General features: G+C 31.3%; 1 protein-coding gene across 1 annotated transcript in view; it reads right to left on the bottom strand.

Moving 5' to 3' along the window:
* Positions 1–22671, bottom strand: part of LOC135957371 (F-actin-monooxygenase MICAL3) — a 513724-nt gene that overhangs the window by 152008 nt on the left and 339045 nt on the right. Inside the window, exon 10 of the mRNA XM_065508105.1 lies at positions 6158–6798. Within this exon, the coding sequence (XP_065364177.1) occupies positions 6158–6798 (641 nt within the window). The remainder of the gene's footprint in view (positions 1–6157; positions 6799–22671) is intronic.

Raw genomic sequence — 22671 nt, 5'->3', positions numbered from 1 at the left:
TGACAAAAGAGGGTTCAGTTACCCAAATGAAAACAAACAATGGTGCTTCTATTGCTCAATATAGAGGTGTCATAAATGATAATTATCAAAAGAAATCGTATGCCAATACGACAAATGAGGGTTCAGTTAGCCAAATGAAAAGAAGCAATGGAAATAATGCCCCATTATTTGCATATGCACATGCATTAAAAGGGGGTGTAACAGTACCCGGCACTAATTCGCAAAGCTCTATTGAGAATTTAATACAAACCATGAACCGTTTCATGGCGAATATGCAAAAATATCTTTCAACAATTGATGCAGAATCAAAGCATGCTTATGCAGATACTGCTAAATAAAAAATGAATTCTCTAAGAATCTGTTTTTGGAATGCTAACGGCCTTAGCCAACATGAGAATGAAGTACAACAATTTCTCCAGCTTCCGGAAATTGATGTACTACTCGTTTCTGAAACACACTTTACCATAAAGAATTGTTTCAGAATTAACGGATACTATACTTATGTTACAAAACATCAGGCCACATCTATAAATATACCTGATGGTAGAGTTACAATATCTTCAATATATTGTTCTCCTAGGTATAATAATTTTAGGACTCTAGGTCCAAGATTTATAGCAGCTGGTGATTACAATGCAAAACATACATTTTGGGGCACTCGCCTTATTACTCCTAGAGGGAGGCAACTGTTAGAAGCAATATCGTCTAACAGACTAGATGCCATATCTAGTGGCCTGCCTACTTATTGGCCTACAGACCTCAATAAGATTCCCGATCTAATTGACTTCGCTGTAATCAAGAATATAAAACGAGAATTTATTTCAGTGATCCCTTCGCTCCCTACACTCGTCTACAGTTATAACGTTATTAGAAATTCCAAGTAAATTGGAAAACTATTAGTCTTGTGTCTCTAACTCACATTTGCCACAGAACATCTCATTGAAAAATAAATATGAAATACAATCCGCGGTCGATATATTTACAGACATTTTAACAAACGCCGTTAAAGTGTCTTCGCCCCCAGTCACCCTGGAGTATTACAGACATTCCAAATGTCCTAAAAACTTTGGTCAATATTCTCAAAACTTTTTGAAAAGTTGTTGCTTGAGACACTTATAGTGCACCTTGACGAAAATTGCATTATTCCTGACCATCAATTTTGTTTCAGAAGGAAACATAGTACTATCGAACAGGTACCTCGGATAACTACACTTATTCGAAAAACCTTCGAGAGCAAGCAGTATTCATCCGCATTATTTATTGACATACAGTCAGAGACTAAAGTTTAAATACACCATACACCTTTTTATGAATTATGTTTGTAAAGTCTAAATTTTTTGTTATTGTATTTTGTCCTTAAACGTTTACTTTTCTTTAAACAATCAATATTTGAGATTGTATTTAAACTTTAGCCACTGACTGTATGTATCTCAAGCCTTCAATAAAGTCTGGCACAGTGGACTAATACAAAAGATTATTAGATTACTACCTGCGAATGTTCATAAACTGCTTAAAAATTACAAGATCTTTCCAAATCATATCAAAAGATGTGATCTCGACACGTCGAAAAATAACCGCTGGTGTACCACAGGGAAGTATTCTAGGGCCGTTCCTATATATTTTATATACTGCCGATATGCCTACGAGCGCACTGACTCACACATCTACATTTGCGGACGATACCGCTTTTTTAAGTACACATAAAAACTTCGCAATAGCTTCTGAACAACTCCAGTCTCACATCGGCGATTTGAGGAGTCAGGAAGTTGCTGCCATTTGAGGGTCATAGACGACTGAGGCGATTGGAAACACTGGATCTGGCCAGATAATCATTTTAACGAGCACTCATATTGGACATTGCAGCGGCAATAACAACTTTTGTTTTAGTTTAGGTTAAGAGTTTAATACTTATTGTAAATTTCTCAAAAGAAGGATTCAATAAAGAGAAAGATAATAAAAAACAATGTTGATAGCATGCGGTTGATTAGCATTGTTTATAAGTATGGAAACAAAAAATGTTTATGCTGCTTACATTAACATCGAAATCTTTAGAATTCGAATATACGAGTTTTGACAATCTAGGCTACTCAGATGCAGATTGCAGTATGTATAAGTAATGGGTACGGTTGCAGTAGTACATGAGTCTAATTGGAAGCATCGTTAAGTAAAGACACAACTGCATTGCCAGTGTAAACTTGTACATTATAAATTGTGTGTATTTCAGCGAATTTATAAACGTGTATAAAACACTGAGTGACTATTTGAACTGTTGTTGTTTAAATTTTAAATAAATAAAGAGTGGTTACAAATTTTAAACTACTAAACTGCTTTTATTTGCAATCAAAAGTATCCGGTTTATTTAAAGAAACGCAACAATATAAACCGGTTTCTGCAAAAGGATGTTTTTTGAGTAATTCGACAAACCGGATATTTTGTATCGAATTATTCGACAAAATAAAATATTTTTTTTTATTTATTTGTTCTGTTTCATCTTTAATAAAATATAAATTAAGGAATCGTATGTCCTTAAATCATTTAATACTTAAATAGACAAAAGAAAAAACCGAAACCCCATTTTTAAAAATTACGCTATTTCGAATATTCGAAAACCGGTTTTTCGTATATGTCGAATATTTGATAACTCTAGTCTTGATTGAGTGAGAATCCTCAATTTTAGACATATTGGAAATTTTTTATACCCTTCACCTTCGTGAGAAGGGTATACATAAGTTTGTCATTCCGTTTGTAATTTCCACAATATAATTTTATAAAGTATATATATTCTGAATCCTTATAGATAGCAGAGTCGATTAGCCCATGCCCGTCTGTCTGTTGAAATCAATTTTCAATAATTCTGTCAGACATGCTTTCGAGAAGTTTGCTTTTTAAAATCAGCAAAATCCGTCCATAAATAACGGAGATATGAGCAAAAATCCGAGACAACCTCTGAAAATTTCATCAAAAAAACACAATTTTTTGCATGCTTTGACAAAAAAGCAACAAAACGTATATATGTTTGGATTAGGGTTTTTATCCCGGGAATTCCCGGTACAAATTTCCCGGGAATTTTGCCAGTTTTTCACTACCCGATTCCCGGGTATTAAAAACTGACGAAACTACAAAGAAAACATGTTAGAACTCTATTTTTTTTTTTGAAAAAAAAGTGAAAAGTTTATTTTTTACAATTTTTCGTTTATATCTCGGCAACAATATTATTATTATTATTTATTTGGGGTTTTTCGAATGAACATTTAAAAAAGCATATGGAAAGCTGCACGATCTAGAAATAAAGGTGAATAATCTTCAATGTCAAGATGGACCAGTGTGAATTATACCACAAACCTCTAGTAGAACAAAGTCGCCTACTTTTGATGGCGGCACACCATTTGGTAATTTAAAGTATAGAATTTATGTTGGCCTTGAAAGGAAACACAGCAATAGTCCTTGGTAACAATGTCAGCTTTATAATGAGTGTGTTTTGCAGATGTTGTATATAAAAATTCACCTTTGAATCCAATAATTTGGAAATTTTCGATATCAACATAAATTTTATCTCTTAACTATTCATCATCAGACATCATATTCTCGACTTGATGTAAAAAAATTAAAAGACCAAATAAAAATAATCCACAAGAAGAATCAAAGTTTATAATTTTTTTTAATTACAGCCAAAAAACATCGGAAGTTTACTTTTGCGCCACCTTGCATAATGATTATAACACTAAGTCTGTATATGAAATTTTGCTATAATATCCATAGTTTACAGTATTATTATATATTTCGGGAATAGCCGGGTACCCGGAAATGTAGAGAAAAATTTTACCGATTCCCGGGAATCAAAAAAGGTCGGGAAATTAAAAACCCTAGTTTGGATGTGTGTTGCTGTGTGTGTTTCATTGCTTTGCATGTTTTGTTTTTTTTTTTATAAAAAAGCAACAATACGTATGTTTGGATGTGTGTTGGTTGCATTGCTTGTGTATTTTTTTTTTTTGCTTGGACCAGCACTCAGGGAATGACCCCTACTCATGCAATGCATGATATGCTTTGTGTATTTTGTTTTTTTGTTTGTTTTGTTTGGCGTTGTTGTTGTTTATACAACAAAACGTATGTTTGGATGTGTGTTAGTTTTATTGCTTTGCGTATTTTGTTTTTTGGTGTTTTGTTTCGTTTATAACTTCGTTTGTTACTGACAAAAGAGCAACAATACGTATGTTTGGATGTGTGTTGGTTTTATTGCTTTGCGTATTTTGATTCGTTTGTAACTTCTACAATTTTTAAAAGTGTTCTTCATATATTTAGGATGCTGTACGCTGAAAGTGGGCAATATACATGCATATGTATATACTAATTATTATAAAAAAATATAATGCATCCACAACAAAATTTGAAGGGTATATAAGATTCGGCATAGCTGAATATATCACTCTTAATTGTTCTTTATTGAAATAGTGCGTTTAGAATATTTTCTATTAATAAATCTACAATTATGATATTAAACACACTTGCTACTGAATAACACAGACTACATATATGAGGAGCCACAGAACAAAAGGTGCTTTTTCGCATTTTTTCAAAAATTGGTTTTTAGGTATTTTTATATTTAGAAACAATCAAGTTAGCAAAATTTTTTTTTAAATTTTTTACTAAGTAAATGGGTTCTAAAAAAATTTGTGCTTAAGAAAACGTAAAACACTATTGTAATTTGTTTATATATTAGGTCAGGATTAAACACATTCATTTAAAATATTAGCGTTAGAAAAACGCATAAAACATATACTTTTTAATTTATTTTTTAACAAAACGTACTTTTTTTCTTTATTTTTTAACAAAAGGTTCTTTTTCCGATATTAAAATGGTTGTATATCAAACATTCTTAACATTTAATGTTGTGACTTATTTCAGTTAGATGTATTTATTGATAAGCAAGAAACTTGTTACCATTTCCAGGTTCATGAAGTTTTTTAAGGGGGCGAAAAATTAGTCTGTAAGGAATATATTGTTCTCTAGACTTGAAATAAATAAATAAAACTCAATTTCTGCGGTTCCTCATATATGAAGAAGATGGTTCCAGTAATAAGACAATAGAACACAAACAAAAGAAAATTCAAAATTAGTGTCGTTTGGAAAGAGGGACAAATATATATCACATTCATTGCTTATTGAATATTGTATCTTTACTTACGCTTTTCGATATTACTTTTTTGAGAATAAGTTACAATCCTCAAAGGGGGACTTAATATTAGTTTTCGATTTTTTCATTACAGCGAATAAATAAACATTAAAATATATACACATTATCCTATATGAGTCAGAATTGCCAATGAGAGACATAATAGTACCTTTTCAGTCTTCTAATGGTACTTCATTAATTTTCTTTAATAATGACCCTTGAAACAGTAAATTAGATACTGTAAATGCTCCTAAATATGTGACAGTCGACATACGGTAATTTAATTGCACTTTTTATTCTTCTAATAATACTTCATGAATTTTCTATAATAGTGGAACTACACATGATGTTAAGCATATATGAAGAGGTCCATAACAAAACGCAATATTTTAAATAATAATTGGATAATCAAATTCGTCCTTCTAATGGCACTTTTTAATTTTGTACAATACTGAAACATGAAATTATCCTGAATTATTGAGAAAGCTCAAAAGGTACCTTTTCATTTTTTAATGGTGTTTTTCGATTTTTCTGTCAGAAAGACCCTGCAAATTATACTGAATGAGTGAGAATGGAGAAGGAGTACTTTTTGAATCTCTATTTTTTATAATGGTTCTTCTTAGAATCATGTAGAAAAACAACAGGTACTTTGTTTTTGTTAAAATATAATTGAACAAAGTTGTCTGTTGTTGTATTTGCTTTTGGGTTTGTTGTATTTTTCGCCACAACAATCACATGACAGCTCAAACATCTAAACTGAGGTCAAATACTGCCTATATTCTCATTTGGATCTCCTGAAGATGCTACACAATGAGTAACGAAATATCGAAAGTAAAGAAAACTGTAAATATTTATATAAAAAAGTGACCTCAAGCTCAACTAACAAAATAAATAAAATTGAATAAGTAACATTAGGTAAAAATAAATAAACTGAAGTTTATTTCCAGGGGTGAGCTGCGTAAAATTTATTTATTTATATATGTATACCTCTTTAACTGCTACATCATCCTTATTGTAGTTATGGTCATCATCTTCATCATCATCTAAATCATCACTTTCATCTTCTTCGTCGTCATCATCATCTTCGTTTGAGTCATATTCATCACTATTTTGATCAACATATAGTCGATGATTGCCATCTGGTGGAGGAGTAAAACATTTTAATGGTTTTGGGCTGTTATCTGCACATCTATTTTGATTGTTTTCCAATTCGCGAAATTTATTTAACATCATTGAAGTTGTACGAGAATGTGCAATAATATTTCTGTCTGGTGATAGTTCCTTTGAGTTCACATCTTCATTCGGATTATCTTCAGGAGATGGCATTTTTACTACCCCTTCTCGTGGAGGTGTTATTCGAAAAACTCTCTTCTCTTTTTCAGATGGAAGATATTTTTCAAAAAATTTAAATTTTTCGCTTATTTCGGATGTTTCAATTTTTACATCTTCCAATGCTTCGCCACTTTTTACTACATCATTATCCAGTTCACCACATCTTAACTGACAACCAATACTGACAATAGACTTTTGATTTTGCAAGACTCTGCCGGTAGATTGGGCCGGTAAAATGTTATGATTAGCATTAGCATCCAATTCCATAAAAATACTCCGTGACTTTTTGCTAATAGCTGTAATTAATAAATCAGAAAAGTAATATCAAAAAATAAAAGTGAACATAACAACGCATAATTCAAATCACATTTTTCCACATTTACATAAGAGTTCTCCAAAAAAATATAATTTCGAATTTTGACTCTAGAATTGTTCTATGTATAGTAGAACACGTTTTGTAATATACTAGGATGATAGGATAACGTTAACTGGTGCCGCAACGAAGCTGAAGTTTTGAAGTGCATTTACAGTTTTTGTAAAAATTTTGCCATTAAATAATTACTTTTGCAATTTTATTTAAAAGAATCGAAAATATGATAAAGTTATTAAAAATTCGACAGGCCTTTAACGTGTCTCAGGCAACCAGAACAAGAAATGTAGGAACAAAATTAACATATTTACTTGTATATGAGTTTTTGTCTGAATAGGTTTTACTTAAAATTCATAATAGTAAGGAAATTTGGAACTTTCAGCAAAATATGGCCAAAAAATTAGTTTTTCTCGAAAATCGCAAAATTTAAATTGTAGGTACGAAAAACCATAGGAGGTATTGTCATACTTCCTTCATATTTGTATTCCCTATTATGTTCTCAATAATTCCCAATGTGATGATTAAAATATTCTGAAATTTGTTTAACAAAATCTTTAAAAATTTCAAATTGGAGTTTTGAAACTGCAGGTAAAAAAAATTAATTTTTTTGGTTATACCTTCGAATAGGTTAATAGTATCCTACGAAGACAAAATCTCATATACAAGTAAATATTGATACATTTCAAGTACAAATTAGCTTTTATTTTAATATTTCTCAAAATATGTTAATTCTGTTCCTTCATTTCTTGCTCTAGTGGCCTGAGACACGTTAATGGCCTGACGAATTTTTAATAACTTTAACATTTTTCATCCAATTTTTGTATTTTATATCTTATTAGAACGATAATTGCGTACACATTTCGATACTTTTAAATTTAATTGCAAATTTGTTTAACTATTGGGTTTTTGAGAAACCGGTTTTTGTTATGTTAACCGGTTTTAATTCTCTCCTAAGTGAAAACGTTATGTGCTTGCTTTTGATTTCATTCACTTGTATTCTCCAATTTTTTAACCACATGAGAACTAAGAATTGCAGTGTCATCTGCAAGGGTGGAAATGGTTAATTCTTCGGACTCGGGCAAATCTGTGGTGTGTCACAAAATCGCCACGTTTTATCCTAAACAAGCGATCCGATAGGTAAGACTCTAGTATTTTGTGTGTACTAGAAGGCAGTAGGCATTTAATCTTGTCATTAGACCAATGATGTTCATTTCATTGTGCTTTAGCGCTGAGTAACAACACACATATTCTTATTCTCTTTAAAAGAGCGTAACAAATGTCTCATTTTTTCAGAAATTCATTAAGCATTGTTGTTGGTTGGTTTTTGGACGAAGCATAGCAAACACACGCGTTTCAATTACAATTGAACACAAAACAACAAAGTCAGAAATAAATAAATAATTTTAGAGAATTTCGGTCGTATAATGTGTATTTTTTTATTTCCTTAAAATTTAAATTACATTCATTTAATAAATTGGTTATATCTAGCAAAAATTCTAAATCTAAACATTCTTTATTTTGTTCTTATTTTAAGTGTTTGACATTATGTTTGCTGGGTAGCTCTCTCACCAATACATCTTCATTTTTATTTTTGAACATCACTGCATTAGACCTTTATGCCATACCTTGTCAAAAGCCTGGGCAACATCTAGAAATATTGCCGAACAGTACTTTTTTAGTTCGAAAGATTTTCGTATCTCTCCAGTTAGGCGGTTAACTTGCTCAATTGTTCCGTGATGTTTATGGAATCCGAATTGATGATCTGGGAAAATGTTTTGACTATTTACGAATGTTAAAATTTTCCCTTGGATTATTCTCTCAAATAGTTTAGACAAACAAGGTAATAAGCTAATAGGTGTGTAGGATGATGCCAATGTCAAATCCTTTCCTGGCTTGGGTATCATTATAATTTGGGAGATTTTCCAATCATTCGGAAATACTCCTAGATAAAAGATCACATTAAATAATACTGTGAGCTCAATAATTGCGACATCTGGTAGATTTCCAATCATGGAAGGTGTAATTAAATCAAACCCGGAGATTTTTTAGTTTAAGATTGTCCTTTATGATCTTCTGAACATCTTCTATACTAACATTGATTAGTTCGGAGTCTGTTTCTATGCGAATAGGTAAATCCTCCAATACAAAATTATTTGATGGGAGATTTGGTTGGAACACATTACTTAAGTGTTCAGCGAAAACTACGGCTTTATCCTTTGCACTACGTGCCCAGGAACCATCAGATTTTCTTATCGGACTTTGACCCGTTACCGGTGGCTTAATGTTCTTAGCTGTCTTCCAAAGGGAGATGTTTGTGTGCTTAGTACTGGTTAAACTTTCAAATTTTAAATTTGAAAGCTTAGTAAATTTTTTATTTAGCAGTTAATTTTCCTTAGACACTAAAAAGCATAAAATACTTGCATGAGTACATTATATAAAAAGAAATAACAATAAAGTATGTACATTAGGGTGGGTCGATTTTTTTTTCACGAAAAATCGTATATCAGAAACGCATTCTACGGAAAATTCTAAGAAATTTTCCCCAACTTTCCTCAAGAAACCATAGGTTTAAAATCAAATTCTATATTTAAAAAAATATATTTTAAATAGCTTGGAATACTATTGCATCTATGGTTTCATTTGCCATTCTGGAACGAATTTTGTTTCCGACATATGCTGCTGCCGAAAAACATCTTTCACATTGGTAAACCCGTTTGAAAATACTTATAACAAAACTGCAAGTATTTTACTCTTGTTCCTTCAGAATTAAAATGATTTATTTCTTTTGCAAGTTGCAAATCTACATTATAATTTGGTATCGTTATTGTTATTTGGGTTTTTTACATTTATTAATAATGGCGTATATTCATAAACGATCACCAAGTATTTACTTTTTTAAGTACCTAAGTTATTCACAATTGGTTACTTTCAGCACAATTAGTTAGCACTTAATCATGTGTAAAGTTGTAACTAAATGCCAACTAACTAAAACATTCAAAAAAACAGCTGATTGATTTCATTTTAATACATCCATACAAAAAGAAAATAAACTAGAGATGTGTTTTTTTGGCAATAACATTCTATTGAAAAATTTCATTTTACATGCCCATATTTTAATTGATTTACATACAAACTATAACTATGAATTTTGTATGTACTTTTTAGAGAACAAAAATAGTTTTTTAATTTCTTAATTTATTACATTAAATATCGATCAAAATATTATCGACATTTTGTTTTCTCTACATGTCAAAGCAGTAACTAAGCTACTTATGAATTGTGAATAAGATCTACAACTATATATGAACTATTTTTTAGTTTCTGTTTTACTAGTTCCGACTTTAGTTATGATTTATGAATATACGCCTATATCTTTTAGCCTTTTAGCAATCGAAATATTTTAAATTTTGTTCGAGCTCCTCATCTAAGATAAAATCAATTTCGTTTGAAGAGGATATAAATTGAGTTTTGTTAGATAACTTATAAAAAGAGGTGTAGAATTGATTTTCTAGAGCCATTCAAGGAAAACCAAAAATATCGTTTTCCTTTATTAACCATGTTGTAGCAGGAGTTAAGCTTAACAACTTTGAGATATTCGTGCATGTAGAATGTCAAAATGCATGAAAAAGGCACACAAAAATTATGAAAAACGGGATTTGGAAAATCCCAAAAACACCGGGATTTAAAATTAAAAATCCCGGGCTTCGAAATTTGGGAAATCCCGAAAACCCCGTGATCCCCCGTTTGGCATCTCTACTCCCGAACAATCTACAAAACAATTGACTAGCAAACTCTTTAGTTTCCGTTTTGGAGCTATGCTTTAAAAAATTTGAACTAGTTGGACATGATCCTGAATTCAAATACAATATAATAGTACTAAGAACTTTTTTATGTCGTTCATTAATTCGGGTTTTAAATTGAGTAACTAATTCTTTAGTAAATTAATTATTCACTATTTCTAAATTATTTATAACAAATTGTATTATACATCAAGTTCTATCAACGTTGCCGAATATTTGCTTAATAAAGTGGTCTTGGGGAATTACACAATAAAGGGAATCTGCCCAAAGTTTGATATCATTGTCAGTGAACGTGGAATTTGAAGTCAGGCAGTGCATGATTGTCGCATTTACAAATACGCAAAATCAAGTATAAGACGAACTCTATGCTTTTCTTGCAACAAAATGTTAATAATCATTAAATGTCATCCTCAATATTACTTTCGACGACCGTTTCAATATCAAATTCTCCATCACATTCAACCCACTTTAATCTAAGTTAATATTTTGATTATTAATTGCGATTCTTCTAATATTTCGCCAGCTAAATTTTTTTTTTTAAAGTTTATTTATTTATCGAATCTGCCTTACTTAGGCCTGACAATAAGTAATAAAACCTTATAACTAAAATTAAAACTAAATGCTCTCTGACGGGAGCGTTGATGTTCATATGGGCCACATCTTAGCGGGGTGGTAGATCGGCTCTACGAAGCCTTGATCTTGTTTGGGTCTGTGTGAGATGTCTTGCAAGCGGGTTCGGGTGGTTCCACAATTTCATGATGTATTTCTCACGGACATTCTTGAATTCATCTTTAACTAACGGTACTTGTAGGTCTCTATGGATGTTCTCATTTCTTATGTACCAAGGTGCACCTGTCATTATCCTAAGAATTCTCGATTGGGCCCTCTGTATAAGTTCAATACTGGAATTACTGGCCGTTCCCCACAATTGGATTCCATATGTCCAGATTGGTTTTAAAACACATTTATACAGGATGACTTTATAGTCAAGGCTTAATTTTGATTGGTGATTTAGCAACCAGTGAAGGCTAGAGGCTCTTAACTTCATGTGAAGTCTCTTGGCTTCTATATGACGACGCCAAGTAAGTCGTCTATCCAAGTGAATACCAAGATATGTAACAGTATCTGTCTGTGGAATGTTTATGTTATTTAGTGTGATAGGTGGACAATCACCCCTTCTGAGAGTAAATGTGATGTGTTTACTTTTGAGTTCATTTACTCGTATTCTCCAGTTATTCAACCATATCTCCACGAGTCTCAGATAATTTGCCAATTTCGTAGAAGCTACCTGCGGATCTGCATGTGTGCTAAGTATTGCCGTATCATCAGCGAATGTTGATATGGTAAGTCTATCACACACAGGCAAGTCAGAAGTATATATCAAATAAAGTGTTGGTCCGAGAACACTTCCCTGTGGAACACCAGGTTTAATTTCATAATTTCCTGTTACATAATCGCAATATTTCACTCTAAAAACTCGGTCTGATATGTATGACTCCAGCAATCGATGCGTACTTGGTGGCAGTAGACACTTAATTTTGTATGCCACACCTTGTCGAAGGCCTGGGCGATGTCCAAAAAGATAGCACAGCAGTATTTTTTATTTTCAAAAGATTTTCTGATCTCTCCAGTCAATCGATTAACTTGTTCAATGGTTCCATGTTGTTCACGAAAACCAAATTGATGAACTGGGATAATATTTTGGTTATTTAAGTATGGAATAATTTTACATTGCAATACTTTCTCAAATAACTTTGATATGCATGGCAGTAGACTTATAGGTCTGTATGAAGACGGCATTGTTAAATCTTTTCCTTTAGGTATCATTATGATCTGAGCAATTTTTCAATTAGTTGGGAAAGCGCCTAGTCTAATGATCGCAGAAAACAATACAGATAGCACGATTATAGCTATATTCGGTAGGTTTTTAATCATGGATGGCGTAATTTTGTCATATCCTGGAGATTTTTTTGTATTTGTGTTATTTTTGATAACTTTTCGAACGTCCTCGGGACTTACTCTGATATGATCATCCGCTGTCTCGTGAACAGGAGGATTTTCCAGTACAAAATCATTGTTGGGTGGATTTGGCTTAAATACATTACGTAGGTGCTCGGCAAAAATTAATGCTTTGTCCTTATCATTTCTTGCCCAATTACCGTCAGATTTTCTCAACGGAGTTTTTCCCTCTACCGGTGGTTTGATGTTACGTGTGGCTTTCCAAAGAGAAAAGTTCGTATGTTTAGTATTCGTCAAACTCTCAATGTATCTTTCGTTTCTGCGATCCTCTTCTAAACAAAGGGCTCTCTTCAGTCTTCTAGTAGCGATGGACAGCCTCTGCTTTGCAGCAGGTGATCTATTTTGTTGCCATTCTCTTCTAAGCTTTCTCTTTTCGAGAAGCAATCGTTCAATATCTGAATTGGAAATATGCATTTTTGGCTTTCTAGAGATCTCGATCCTTGAATGATCCAGAGCCGAAATAATTAATGACGTGAAGTCATTGACGCATTCGTTTATCTCTCCCTCACACTGTATATTTGGATTTGTGTGGATATGGCTACTGATAAACTTTTTGTATTTAAGCCAATTTGTTTTGTAAAACGGAATATTTTCAGGAGATTTTGGTATATTTTTCCCATAATAGGTGACTATTACGGGTGAATGGTCGGAAGATAAATCAAAAGATATTTCCGTAGATATTGAATTTCGATCTACATTTCTGGATATGGCAAAGTCTATAAGGTCAGGAATTTTCCTAGGATCAGTAGGCCAGTATGTTGGTTGGCCAGGGGATATGACATCCAGGCAATTCCTACTGTCAACTAGGGCTTTGTAGAGCTGTCTTCCTCTAGGGTTAATTAGCCGTGCTAAATAACAAATATTTTATTTTTTATTGGTTCAAGTCCTAAGTTAAAAATTTTGAAAGATTTGTTTTTAGAATTGTAACTTCTTGCAGTAATATTTATATATTTATAGAAGGAGCTATCGGAACACTCATCTATAGTGATCGAAAGTCCCTTCGTCTTTAGTTATTTGTCAAGTTTCAGAAACAATACAATATTTGTGAGTCATTATTACTTACTTAAATTTGAAATTATGAACAATTTTAAGCACTTTAATAAATTTAAATATATATGAACACTTATTCGTTTTATTTGATTATTCTAATAGTGTAGTATAACGGGATAATGGTCAGAAGATAGTTCATATGATATTTCTGCAGTAATAGAGTTTCTGTTTATATTCCTTGATATGGCAAAATCTATTTTTCTAGGATCAGAAGGCCAATAAGTGGGCTGACCAGGTGATATAAAATCTAAGCAATTTTTTCGATCAACTGGAGTCCTGTACAGCTGTCTGCCTTTGGAATTCATTAATCTGGAACCCCAATATGTATGCTTAGTGTTATAGTCGCCACAAGCAGGAAACGATTTCCTAGTGTATTAAAAAATTCTTCAAAAGGTTCCTTGGTCACAGAAAATCGTGGGGGCAATATATTGAGCTTAGAGTCAAATCTCCAACTCCACATTCTAAGCGAATGGATGTTGCTTGCAAATAGTCCTTGGAGTATTTTTCTAGGATATAACGTCTTATCCTATTTCTAATTAAAATGCCAGTACCACCGTGTGCCTTACCATCAGGATGATTCGTGGGATGAAATATGAAACCTGGACTATGAAAATTATATCTATTTGTTAAGTGAGTTTCCGAGATTAACAATATATATATTGTTTTCATTGATATAATGTGACACCTCAGCCTTGTGCTGGTTCAAGCCATCTGTCACTTTAAGGTGGGTGTTAGACCAATATTTTTGGGCGTTACAAACATCTGCACAAACGCATTATACCCTCCCCACTATGGTGGTATAAATATGAATTCAAAATGACTAAAACCTTTTTCTTTTGTATATTTTGTGATAATCAGATATTTTTAATGAAAATTTAACATGTCTAACTAAATCTGATACATTTTAGTTTTTCAGACAATTACACTATGCGACAAATAGTAGGGTCAGTGATCGGCGGGCGTTCTGCCCACCGGGAAATGTTAGATCGGTTAAAAAAATGTCACGTGTCCCGGCGTTTCGCTGGGTCAGATTTAGGAATGGAGATATATCGATTTGAAATTAGTATGTATCGTATAGGATAAATTGTATTTTTTTTTGCCTGAAATTTTGACCATCTAAATATCCGAATATCGCAAAGATATGTTCAGTAAAGTTGTTAAGCTCAACGTCGGCTACAACATAGTCAATAAAGAAAAGTAGTATTTTTGGTTTTAATTGAGTAATACCCTGGAAAATCAGTTTTTCATAATTTTTTTCATATGTTATCTTACAAAACTTAATTAAAATCATCTAATACTATATTCATAGTTGTACATCTTTACCATAACCATTTCATAATTTTGACAAGATTTTTAGCAAAATTGTGGTTACTTTAATTATGTATATGATTGCGGTAATCATAATATGTTTAAGTTACCATTCATATAATTGTAGCAGTCATATATATGATTGTAATGTATATGTTTATGGCAACCATTTTTATGATGTATTACTTCACCATATTATATTATTCTCGGATTATGGTTATCATACTCTGAGTACAACATATTATGATATAATGCTACATAATAAATATGATTGCCATTAGCATTTTCACCGAAAGGTCCACCGATACCACAAAATTAAAAGTGTTTGAAAACACTTTGTTTTATCCCATTTTCATAGGGAAATAATCAAATTTAAATAATGTAAAGTAATTTTCCATTTATTCATAACCCATTTCGAGATATTCGAATGCAAAGTCGACCAATTGCAACTTTTCTGATTTGAATATTTATAATGCACATTTTGTTTTGATACAAGTTCTTAAAGAGAGACATTATGCATTGACTTTTGATATCTAAAATCTTCCTGAGGGTACAAAGAGTCAAAATAGAATGCATAAGAAACTATGCGATTGCAAATAACTGTAAGTTTTTGCTTTGCATTATCACATATTTCGATGTCCCGTGCGATATTGAAAAACAACATTTGGTATCAGTGCGACGAAAGTACATGCAGAAAGATTATCAAATATTGAATCCAAACAGAGATTTTTAATACAATTAAAATAAAAGAAACTTTACTGAAAAATAAGAACATTTATGATTTTGGTACTCATATAAAGTTGGTCCCGTGCGACATCGTAAGTGTGAAATTTAAAAATTTTAAAATTATTTTTTCTTACATAAAGTAAATAAATCATGTAAATATGCACAGCATCACATAAATATGGTAAAATTATATCTTCTGCCATCTGATCAGATTGAAAAGCATTCTTTGTTATATAATTTAGACAAAAAATGGAGAGAAGTGAAAAGCTTCCATTTGGATGTGCAATGTGCAAGAAGGAAAAGCAGATAGAACTGCGTATTCTGGAAAAAATATCCGTTTGATATTCCTGAAAGTACTTTCATTTAAATTTATTTTTTTATTGTATTTACTGATATACAATTTTTTATCTTGACAAATGGTTGTCAAGATAACAAATTATAATTTTTTAGGGTTATTGCTTCGTTATGACAAAACTGTAAGTCATTTTGCTCAGACAACTTTGTTTTGAAAACAAACGTCATTTATTGTTATGATAAATATTTTTCAAGTATAGACAGAGGCTTATTCGTACTAAATATTTTTCTTACGTTTTTAGTTTGTTGATATTATATTGAAATAAATACATTGAATACTTCCATTAATTTAAACACATATATACTAAGCTTGTTTACGTATTATTTCGTAAAAAAGCAACAGAAACTACATTAATATCATAATGGAAAAAATCAACTATAACATTGAAGTCGCCGTCAAGGATAACGTTGCTGTGAATTATATGTCGCTTAACCCCACCGATATGAATATTCAATAGCAAAGCACCCTTTGTAATGTTCTATCATATAACGTTGCTAACCTTGCGAATAGTACTAATTTTGGAAATTTTTTCACATTTTTAAATAAATTTGATATTTTCTTTTTATATGAAACTCATGTTTTATCAAACAACCAAAATTTATTTTCAAACTTTCTATTAAATTACTATTTACACTGGATTGATGCTGAAAATAGTGCTGAACAGATGTTTGTATGGTTTTAAAAAAGAAATAAAAAAGGCATTTAATTTAAAATTTACTAATTTGGCCGATCACAATGTTGTTCTGTCATCTACAATGAATAATACTGTTTTTCACTTTATTCCACGATACATCAACTGCACTAACTGGGATGCAGAATTTTAAAATTTTAACGAATTTTTGTCCTACTAATTTTTGCATCCTTGGTGACCTGAACTGTCGTATTGGTCTAGAACAACATATATTAGACCGGCATTTACTGACTGATTTACCACAAATAAATAAAATCAGATGCTCTAAAGATAAAACTATAAACGCCCAAGGTAAAAAATTAATAGATCTTATTGAAAATATTGGAGGCATTGTGTTGAATGGCAGGATTGATGGTGATTCTCATGGCGATTTAACTTTTTATGGTGGTAGAGGTAGTTCGTTAATTGACTATTGTATATGTTCGCATAGTTTTTTAACGTTTATCGACAATTTTGAAATTGCAAATAAACCGTACTCTGATCATATAAAACTCAAAATTAAGATTTCTTTGAATAGTATTGTCCCAGCTACTCAATCTAAAAATAGAATTCACTGGAACAAAAAGCATGCTACAAAATGTGTTCATAATTTAAATCAACTATGTTGCTCCTACTCTACCATTTCAAATATACCTGTTGATGATTTACTGTTAGAAGTAAAAAGAAAAATATTTGTTGCAGCAAACCAACCAGAACCAACGTTTTATTTTGAACTGAAACAAAAGTGGTTTGATTGGAATTGTGCTCGTTCTAGAAAAAAGATGCTTGATAATCTAAAAATATTTCGTAAAATACATTCAGATACCAACAAAATAAAATATCTGTCATCAAAACGCAAATTCCTATCTGTGTGTCGCAAAATTCCTATTTGTTGATTTCTCTTCCGCCTTTGATTTGATTCCGAGAAACTCATTATTTTATAAACTGGCAACAATGGGACTGTCATCAAAAATTATAAGAATACTTCAAAACTCACAAGAAAATACAATCAGTCGAATACTTTTTGGTAACATTTAATCCAATTCTTTTAATGGATTAAATGACCTGGCCGAAGCTCTTCCTGATGGCGTTAATGTTTATAACTTCACCGTGAAACTGCTAATGTATGCGGACGACATTGTCATTATATCACCTGGCGGTCTTCAAAATATGATTAATTCTTTACATACCTACTGCAACTTATGGCATTTGAAAGTTAACATGGCTAAATCCAAAATTTTAATATTTCGTAACGGTGCAAGGATCTACAGTAATTTAATGTTTACGTATGGTGAAAACGTAATCCAAATCGTAAACTCATATAAATATCTGGGCATGGACCTATGTTACAATTTATCATTTCGTAAAAATCTGGAAAATAAATTATTAACATCTAAATTGGCAATTAATCTTATTGGTACAAATATGTTAACCATCCCAAAATAGCAATTAAAAATATACTTAAAATCTTTAGTTCTACTGCTCGTTCAATTATGTTTTACGGGGCCCAAATTTGGGGTTACAAAAAGTATGATGTTGTCGAAAAACTATTACGTTATTTTATAAAAAAGTTCTTGGCCCATAATCATAGTCAAACACTAAAGTCGGTTCTTTTCTAAAACTACTTTAAAATAAAAACCTGCTTTTTATTAATTTGCAACCAAAGTCAAAATTAAAGTATGTTTTAAATTGAACCGACTTTAACTGGGTGCCACCGCAAATGTAGAAAATGTATTCATACAATATACAACAAAATACAGACAAGTGGCAACGCTGAACAGTTGACATACAAAATTAAAAAAAATCAAAAAAACGTTAACAATAAAAGTAACCGGGACATCTAAAGAAAGAAAGTTGTTTGTTGTGGAAAAATGGAAAAGATAAGATTAATATCATAATTACGATATTTTGGTACTAATTTTATTGATAACTGTTCAATAATTGCAAAATCTCTACCAATATCTTGTCTTAAACTTTTTTTACTTTGTGACGAACTTTTTTACTCGGAAGAACAGCTGATGCTGTTGTTAAACGAGTTAAAAACAACTTTAGCTAGTTTTATATTTAGAGCAAAGGTTCGCAAAAATAAATCCTCTCACCAATACTCTTACTCTCACCAACACATTCAATTCTTTATTTTATTCAGTGCACCTACAAACACACAAATACAAAAACTGAAAAAATAAAGAAAAAGTCATACACCAGTGCTCATGCGTATTCCTAGTTGTCTCGTTGAGTGGACAACGACTACTAAAATGTAAGAGCATAAGAATACGTGTGATTTTATTTTCCACAATTGTGGTATGGGCTGCGCATTACTGATTTAGAGTCGACTTCAGCGTCAGAAGTATACTTTAACTTGTCTATGATAGACCTAAAGTCCACTCTTAAGTAAAGTCGAGTTTAAATCTCTTAAAATGTACTTTATTTTTGTCTTTAGTTATTTGTCAAGTTTCAGAAACAATACAATATTTGTGAGTCATTATTACTTACTTAAATTTGAAATTATGAACAATTTTAAGCACTTTAATAAATTTAAATATATATGAACACTTATTCGTTTTATTTGATTATTCTAATAGTGTAGTATAACGGGATAATGGTCAGAAGATAGTTCATATGATATTTCTGCAGTAATAGAGTTTCTGTTTATATTCCTTGATATGGCAAAATCTATTTTTCTAGGATCAGAAGGCCAATAAGTGGGCTGACCAGGTGATATAAAATCTAAGCAATTTTTTCGATCAACTGGAGTCCTGTACAGCTGTCTGCCTTTGGAATTCATTAATCTGGAACCCCAATATGTATGCTTAGTGTTATAGTCGCCACAAGCAGGAAACGATTTCCTAGTGTATTAAAAAATTCTTCAAAAGGTTCCTTGGTCACAGAAAATCGTGGGGGCAATATATTGAGCTTAGAGTCAAATCTCCAACTCCACATTCTAAGCGAATGGATGTTGCTTGCAAATAGTCCTTGGAGTATTTTTCTAGGATATAACGTCTTATCCTATTTCTAATTAAAATGCCAGTACCACCGTGTGCCTTACCATCAGGATGATTCGTGGGATGAAATATGAAACCTGGACTATGAAAATTATATCTATTTGTTAAGTGAGTTTCCGAGATTAACAATATATATATTGTTTTCATTGATATAATGTGACACCTCAGCCTTGTGCTGGTTCAAGCCATCTGTCACTTTAAGGTGGGTGTTAGACCAATATTTTTGGGCGTTACAAACATCTGCACAAACGCATTATACCCTCCCCACTATGGTGGTGTAGGGTATAAATATGAATTCAAAATGACTAAAACCTTTTTCTTTTGTATATTTTGTGATAATCAGATATTTTTAATGAAAATTTAACATGTCTAACTAAATCTGATACATTTTAGTTTTTCAGACAATTACACTATGCGACAAATAGTAGGGTCAGTGATCGGCGGGCGTTCTGCCCACCGGGAAATGTTAGATCGGTTAAAAAAATGTCACGTGTCCCGGCGTTTCGCTGGGTCAGATTTAGGAATGGAGATATATCGATTTGAAATTAGTATGTATCGTATAGGATAAATTGTATTTTTTTTTTGGCTGAAATTTTGACCATCTAAATATCCGAATATCGCAAAGATATGTTCAGTAAAGTTGTTAAGCTCAACGTCGGCTACAACATAGTCAATAAAGAAAAGTAGTATTTTTGGTTTTAATTGAGTGATACCCTGGAAAATCAGTTTTTCATAATTTTTTTCATATGTTATCTTACAAAACTTAATTAAAATCATCTAATACTATATTCAGAGAAAAAATATAGTTGTACATCTTTACCATAACCATTTCATAATGTTGACAAGATTTTTAGCAAAATTGTGGTTACTTTAATTATGTATATGATTGCGGTAATCATAATATGTTTAAGTTACCATTCATATAATTGTAGCAGTCATATATATGATTGTAATGTATATGTTTATGGCAACCATTTTTATGATGTATTACTTCACCATATTATATTATTCTCGGATTATGGTTATCATACTCTGAGTACAACATATTATGATATAATGCTACATAATAAATATGATTGCCATTAGCATTTTCACCGAAAGGTCCACCGATACCACAAAATTAAAAGTGTTTGAAAACACTTTGTTTTATCCCATTTTCATAGGGAAATAATCAAATTTAAATAATGTAAAGTAATTTTCCATTTATTCATAACCCATTTCGAGATATTCGAATGCAAAGTCGACCAATTGCAACTTTTCTGATTTGAATATTTATAATGCACATTTTGTTTTGATACAAGTTCTTAAAGAGAGACATTATGCATTGACTTTTGATATCTAAAATCTTCCTGAGGGTACAAAGAGTCAAAATAGAATGCATAAGAAACTATGCGATTGCAAATAACTGTAAGTTTTTGCTTTGCATTATCACATATTTCGATGTCCCGTGCGATATTGAAAAACAACATTTGGTATCAGTGCGTCGAAAGTACATGCAGAAAGATTATCAAATATTGAATCCAAACAGAGATTTTTAATACAATTAAAATAAAAGAAACTTTACTGAAAAATAAGAACATTTATGATTTCGGTACTCATATAAAGTTGGTCCCGTGCGACATCGTAAGTGTGAAATTTAAAAATTTTAAAATTATTTTTTCTTACATAAATATGGTAAAATTATATCTAAAATATGGTAAAATTATATCTTCTGCCATCTGATCAGATTGAAAAGCATTCTTTGTTATATAATTTAGACAAAAAATGGAGAGAAGTGAAAAGCATTCCATTTGGATGTGCAATGTGCAAGAAGGAAAAGCAGATAGAACTGCGTATTCTGGAAAAAATATCCGTTTGATATTCCTGAAAGTACTTTCATTTAAATTTATTTTTTTATTGTATTTACTGATATACAATTTTTTATCTTGACAAATGGTTGTCAAGATAACAAATTATAATTTTTTAGGGTTATTGCTTCGTTATGACAAAACTGTAAGTCATTTTGCTCAGACAACTTTGTTTTGAAAACAAACGTCATTTATTGTTATGATAAATATTTTTCAAGTATAGACAGAGGCTTATTCGTACTAAATATTTTTCTTACGTTTTTAGTTTGTTGATATTATATTGAAATAAATACATTGAATACTTCCATTAATTTAAACACATATATACTAAGCTTGTTTACGTATTATTTCGTAAAAAAGCAACAGAAACTACATTAATATCATAATGGAAAAAATCAACTATAACATTGAAGTCGCCGTCAAGGATAACGTTGCTGTGAATTATATGTCGCTTAACCCCACCGATATGAATATTCAATAGCAAAGCACCCTTTGTAATGTTCTATCATATAACGTTGCTAACCTTGCGAATAGTACTAATTTTGGAAATTTTTTCACATTTTTAAATAAATTTGATATTTTCTTTTTATATGAAACTCATGTTTTATCAAACAACCAAAATTTATTTTCAAACTTTCTATTAAATTACTATTTACACTGGATTGATGCTGAAAATAGTGCTGAACAGATGTTTGTATGGTTTTAAAAAAGAAATAAAAAAGGTATTTAATTTAAAATTTACTAATTTGGCCGATCACAATGTTGTTCTGTCATCTACAATGAATAATACTGTTTTTCACTTTATTCCACGATACATCAACTGCACTAACTGGGATGCAGAATTTTAAAATTTTAACGAATTTTTGTCCTACTAATTTTTGCATCCTTGGTGACCTGAACTGTCGTATTGGTCTAGAACAACATATATTAGACCGGCATTTACTGACTGATTTACCACACATAAATAAAATCAGATGCTCTAAAGATAAAACTATAAACGCCCAAGGTAAAAAATTAATAGA

Source organism: Calliphora vicina, chromosome 4 (assembly GCF_958450345.1).
Source record: "Calliphora vicina chromosome 4, idCalVici1.1, whole genome shotgun sequence".
In the NCBI taxonomy this organism is placed as follows: domain Eukaryota; kingdom Metazoa; phylum Arthropoda; class Insecta; order Diptera; family Calliphoridae; genus Calliphora; species Calliphora vicina.
This window is presented reverse-complemented; position numbering and strand designations above follow the sequence as displayed.